Source organism: Hyperoodon ampullatus (genome assembly GCF_949752795.1).
Source record: "Hyperoodon ampullatus genome assembly, chromosome: 2".
NCBI classification, from domain to species: Eukaryota; Metazoa; Chordata; class Mammalia; order Artiodactyla; family Ziphiidae; genus Hyperoodon; species Hyperoodon ampullatus.
In genome coordinates this window covers 8,207,878-8,213,877 of record NC_136915.1, presented here as the reverse complement: position 1 = coordinate 8,213,877, position 6,000 = coordinate 8,207,878, and the positions used below count along the sequence as shown (strand labels likewise).

Genomic DNA, 6,000 nt, shown 5'->3' with positions numbered 1-6,000 from the left:
GCCACGGAACCCTCCTATGATGTCTGGCCACCCTCAACATCGGGTTCCATCCTACTCCCCACCTCTGACCCAGCCCAGGCCATCTGGGGGCCCGGCTGGGTGGTCAGAGAGCCAGCAACTGAGTAAGAAGCCGGCTGCCTCTGGTCTGCTGCCCTGAGGCCAAGCTGTGACCTGGGCCTGAGCCATGTCCACGGGCCAAGAAGGTAGCAGTTATAGACCTCACTCTCCGTGGGGGACAAAGTTGAGGGCATCTCAGGAGCCAGGACAGCCAGTGAGGACGCGAGTCCTCTCTAGGGGCCAGCCCAGCTCCAGCTGCTTGGGGTTGGAGGTGTGCTTTGCCCCTCTGTTAAATTAATATGCCTCAGCCCCTCCCCTGACAGGGCCCTCTCCTCTGCCCCCCTGGCTTGGTCCTCAACCTGGCAAGTAGGCAGCGGTGTGCTGTCCCTCCAGGTGGGGAACCTGCTTTGGAGCTGGGCACAGAGAGTAGGGCATTTTCCGAGGATTTTGCTGGCCCCCCCTTTTTTTCTCTGAAATATAAGGATGTGCAATTTTTTTGGTTTCAATTTAGCATTGGAGAATTTTATAATTTAGTAATTAAAATCTCTGATAGGCTTTAGAAATTGCGGCTAATTGAATTTAATGGGAAGATGATTTTCAATTTTATTTGATTACCGGGACCCCTGGCATCGGTATTTATGGGAAAAAAATGGGAAATGTGCTGTGTGGGCTAAGATGGCATAATTGAATTAGGGATAATCGGATTTCTCCGTCATGAATTTCACTATAATTTTCCTATAATTTTCCATTAGATATCTAGTTTACAAATATTCACAAAGAAATGAAGCTCTTTCGGAATGGAGATTGCTGGCTAACAGGATTACGGGGCTGAGCGTGCGGCCGTGCCAGCCCCTAGACCGCCATAATGCGATCCCTGTATCTGCCTTACACTTAGCTCGAGCCTGGCCTCAGCCCCTCGCTCCGCCACCCACTTTGCTGTGCCTCTCTGCTCTTTGTTTCCTCTTCATCCCCAGTGATCCCCTGCCCCGATACCCACCCATCCGGGGCCCATGACCTCTCGTGCCCTACGGGCAGGCTATCCCACCCCCGTGCCATGGCATCTGGGCTCTGCCCTCCATCCCCACCATCCTTCCCATCCACACTTTGCTCACTCAAGGCTCCCCCTGACCCCTCCCGCCGCCCGCCTGGGGAGTGCACTCACACGCAGGCACACAGGCTCCCCGCAGGTGCGAACATGCTTGCTCACACGTACCCGCAGTCGTCTGGCCAAGGCTCCTGTGTCCTGGCCCAGTCGCCTCAGAGGGAACCAGTTTATTGGGATCCTGGGGTGGGGTGCAGGAACAAAAGGAGCTTTGTTCAAGTTTATGTGAAAGTTACAAATTCAAAATGAGAGCAGATAAAGCATGAGATACCTGGTGTGTAAATAGGCTGGTGAGTGAGAAGGCCCCGGCTCGGGAGGGAGAGGGAATGAGTGGGCAAACTGGGGATGCGAGGGCGCCGGGAGCCGGTGAGGGAAGGTTGTCCTGGGACAGCTGACAGGTTCCCCTGGACCCGTGTGAGGGGCCCGGTGGGTGGCATTGCTGGGCAGGGCTTCACGTTTTCCCTTGGAGGTGGGGTGTGAGAGGAGGAGCTGGTGGCTCTGGGCCCAGGGCCTCGAGACCGGGAGGAATTGTGGCACCGGGCTTTCCATTCCCCGGGCCCGAGGCACAGAAACTGTGGCCTGGCCTCAGGGTCAAAGAGGTGTTACCGCGTCAGGGTTCTCAAGGCAAAATGGGCCATAGACTCAGAGGTGCCAGGGCCTTGGTATGAGTACACACACGGAGAGAAAGAGAAATCGGGGGACCCCTCCATGACACGGCCTCAGCCTTCTCAAACCTCAAATCATAACATGCTAAGATGGCCGCATTTTCTCTGCTTCTCAGGAAGGCCCCTCGCTCTTGGGCAGAGCCTCTTAAGCCTGCAGTGGCTGATTGTGGCCATCGTCTTGGCAGAGCTGAGGCTCTCCGGGCAGCGCACGCCTCCCTCTACCAGTGGCTGTGCTTGGCGAGCCCCTCTCGCCTGCCCTGCCTGTTCCGCCTTCCGTCCGGCCCTTCCAGTTCTCTCCCTTCAGCCATTCCTCTCCAGCCTTTGTCCACCAGAGGCCCCCAAGTTATTGTGCAGCCAATCCTGTTGGTCCTGCGTGAGTGACTGGAAGGCGTGCCCTCCCATGCCCTGACCACCATCAGCAGAAGCCCAGAAGGACACCCATAGGGAGCCCCTAGGCTGTGTGGGTCACATATGCAGGGAGCTCCCCATATGTGCACATTGCAGATACACCCAGAAATCACCCTTCTCCCCTGTGTCTTCAGGCTTCCTTCTACATCCCAGTTGCTCAGATGGGGCAGCAGACACTTCAGGATTGGGATTTGGGTTTGACTGACTGCTGTTACAACCCAAAGCTGTAAGCCTTGCTTTGGGGAGTCACGGGTGGGAGAACCCAGCGGCATGTGTGTACCCCAGAGCAGTCCTGGATGCCGCAGTGCCCTCTCTGAGATCCCACCCGGGGAGAAGCTCATGGCCCTTGCTGCCTGGTTGCCCTGTGCCAGCCGTTGTACCAGCCTCTGGGGAGCACAGGGCCTGGCTTGTTTAAGGAGCTCTGCTGCCTTGTTCAGGGTTTGAGGACTGGGGGACACTCAGAGCTCCTGGGCCTCTCCAGCTACTCGTCCTCCATAGGCATGGGGCAGGTCTGAAGGGTAGAGGGTTGTGTGACAACCAGGCATGGGGGTTGCCAAGAAGGCAACAGGGAGAGCAGTCGAATGGGGGAGGGATGCTAATCTCCCTGTGAGGCCATTTGGAGCTAAAGTGCAATTAAAAAAGTAAATAAAGGGAGAAGAAAAATAAGGGGAAAATGGGGAAAAGAGTAGATTGTTAACTCCCTGACTTGCCCCAAGGCCTCCCTGGGCCCTTCCCGTTGCAAAAATAGTCCAGCGCCATTTTGCTGAATGCTGCCGGAAGACCAGAGAAAAGAAAGCCTGGGTTCTGGTCTCCTCCCCTCATTGAAGGCAGTGTGGGCTCCCCTGAAACAGGAGAGGGGAGGAAGGCAGCAGGGTGGCTGCAGAAGGGACAGAGAGCTGGGGACAGTGAGATCCAGGTACTTCACAAGCAGAACTGCCCACCTTCCTGCTCGCGTGCCTCCTTCCTTGCCCCCCACCCAGTGGGTAACTTAGATGACTAAAATTTAAGGAATCTCAACATATCTGGCTGCAGCAGGGACATCTGGGGACCGAAAGATACACCAAAGTGCTTTCTCTGAGGGGAAGGGAGGGCAAGGAGAGAAGTTGCCCTGGTCCAGCGATGAACTGGCAGACAGGAAATGCGGCGATGTCAGAGGGGCAGGTGGCAGGACGCTGGCTCCTTGGTTGAGGGTTGTCTGTGCCCTGTCTGCCAGGGCCCCGCATGGGAGGTGGCAGAGGCAAGAGGGCCGGTTGGCAGCCCAAGAGACAGCGCGGATCCGTGCTGGGGGCCCTTGGAGGACAGGCGGCCAAGGCAGGGTGAGGGAGGAAGGAGGTGCCGTCCTCACTGCGGGGCTGGGGGCGGAACTGCGGGGCAGCGGGAGGAGGAAGGCCTGGAGAGCAGCGATGTGGCGCGGAGCCGGGGTCCACCCGGAATCGGGGTGGGGGCGGGGGAGCCAGGGCGCATTTAAAGGCGAAGCCAAACCAAAGTGGCGGAGCCCTGGGGGTTCCCGCACTCGTGAAGCCTGCGGCGGGCACGGTGTGAGGAACAGCGCGAGGCCGATGCGAGTGTTCCCCGGGACACCCAGGCCCAAGGCCCCAGAGTCTTTCCTCCTCAGAGCTAAAGAACACCACCACCCACAGCAACAGGAAGAGATTCAGGGATGAGGAGGAAACAAAACGCCTGGTACCCCAGCACCCAGAGCCCGGGGGGCGCACCAGGGCGGGCGGCTCGGTGGGCGCGACCCCGCGGCGCTCACACCTGCGCCCGCCGGCGCGGAAAAGTTTGCTCGGCTGCGCGCGCCGCGAGCCCTCGGACGGCCGGCGCCGGGGCGTGAGTCCGCGCGGCCGCCATCGAGTCGCGCTCGCGGGGCCGGAGCGCCGAGGAGAGCGTGCGAGCGCGCGCCCGCCCGCGGCGTCCGGCCAGAGTTGGCGCGGGGGCGCGGGCGCGGGGGCGCGAGCGCGGGCCGCCGGGTCCTCTCGGACCGCCGCGTCCCCCTCCCGCCTCCCCTCCCTCCCGTCCCCGGGCTCCGAGTCCCCGCCTCCCTCCTCCGAAGTCTAAGGTTTGGGCAATCGCTGAGCCAAGAAGGCGGGCCGCCCGGGCCGGTGCGCTGAGGCCGCGCGCACGAGCGTGAGGGAGCGGGCGCGGGCCGAGGGCGCGCGTGTGAGGAGCGCGCGCGCGCGCGCGAGGGAACGGACGGAGGCGCGCCTGAAGGAGCGGGCGCGGGGTGGGCGAGCGCGAGCCCATTCACTCCAGCCTCCCGCGGGCGGGCGCGCGCGCGGGCGGGCCGAGCTCTGCTCTTTCACCTGCCGGGGCGCTGCGGGCCGGGCCTGGAGGAGGCGGTGCCGCGGCCGCCCTGCCAATCACCTCGGCGCCTGGCAGCGCCCCCGGCCGCTCCCGCCCGCCCGCCTGTTCCCTTCTGCCAAACTGTTACCCTGAGTGTTACCGTCAGGAGCAATGACATCAGGGCTTTAAAACAACTTGTTATTCGGGGAGTAATCAGTCGCAATTAGGCATTAATTAAGTATTATGAAAGTTGATTATTTAAGTGAATTCGGCTTTCGACTCTCCGACTATGGTGAGTACCGGAGTGGGGCGGGGAGGGCAGGGGGCGCCGCCGCGGGGCTCCGACCCTGGCGCGGGGGCGGGGGCGGGGGCGGCGGGAGCGGGGCCGGGCGCGGGCAGGGGCGCCCCTCGGCCTCGGGGGCCGGCCGGGCCCCCCGACCCGGGCCGCGTCTATAAATAGTTTCTCTTTTAGTTTAATAAACTCGAGAGCAGAGAGGAGCTGCTTTGAGTGTGCCGTGCCGGAGCGCCAGAGAGAGAGGGGCGGGAGGGAGAAACTTTCGCTCTCCCTCCGGGTCTCCCTTCTCATTTCTCCCCCAGGCCCGGGGACTTGACCGCCCCTCGATGGGGGGAGGGTGCGGAGAGCGGAGGGGGAAAGCTGGGGTGGGTAGTGGGGGGCACTGTGAGAGACTAAACAGATTTCTTTTCTTTCCTCTTCTTTTTTTGGCGTTCCTCGAAGAGTTTGGGACCAAAGAGAGGAGAATGGATCTTGGTACAGGTACCGGCCGGTGGGAACTAGGGGTGGCTCTTTCACTTTTCTTTCGGTTCTTTTACGGAAGTTATTATTTTTAGCCCAATGAGGTAGCAGCTGAGCGGGGCGGGGGGTGGCGGGGGGGGGCTGGTCTGGAGAGGGTCCGGTGCGGGCTGCGCTTCTTGCCTGAGTTTCTGGATTGTGAGGCTTCCGATGATATTATTGTTATTATTTGTTACTTGCTTAGGGACTGTGACTAATTTGATGCTTGTCATTGTGAAAGAACCTAGGGGAGAGGGAGCTGGGGGGCACCCAGAGAGAGGATTTAGGGGGTTTTCGTGGGGTTTTTGTTTTTTGTTCTCCGTGTTTTTTGAGCGGCTGCGTGTTTTTTCTGTGTTTTTTTTTTTTTTTTTTTTTTTCTTCTCCAGCAAAGATCTCTATGTGTCTGGCTGTGGGGTGTGTGTTTTTATTTTTTTAGTGGGGGATGGTTTAGTTTTTGAAAGCAGCGTCCTGTTGGGAAAGGCGGTTAGTCTGGTTTCGGGGCGACTCTCTCAAGGTAAAGGAATTTAATTTATGTGGGACAAGGCTGTGTCGGATGATCAAGCTGCTTATTATGGCTAATGAGTATTTTTCACCTGAGAATCCGTGGGGTGAGGCGGCTGTTATCAGTTCAAAGTGAGGGGCCCAGGACTCTCTCCCATCCCCCTTAGCCCCTACCCTGGGAGAGGGTAGACCAG

General features: G+C 59.6%; 1 protein-coding gene across 1 annotated transcript in view; it reads left to right on the top strand.

Annotated features, from left to right (window-relative positions):
* Window positions 1–4,758: 4,758 nt before the first annotated feature.
* Window positions 4,759–6,000, top strand: part of CASZ1 (castor zinc finger 1) — a gene marked incomplete at both ends in the record, with an annotated part of 53,828 nt that continues 52,586 nt past the window's right edge. The window contains 2 exons of the mRNA XM_079696735.1: window positions 4,759–4,807; window positions 5,252–5,290. Of these exons, the coding sequence (XP_079552861.1) occupies window positions 4,759–4,807; window positions 5,252–5,290 (88 nt within the window). The remainder of the gene's footprint in view (window positions 4,808–5,251; window positions 5,291–6,000) is intronic.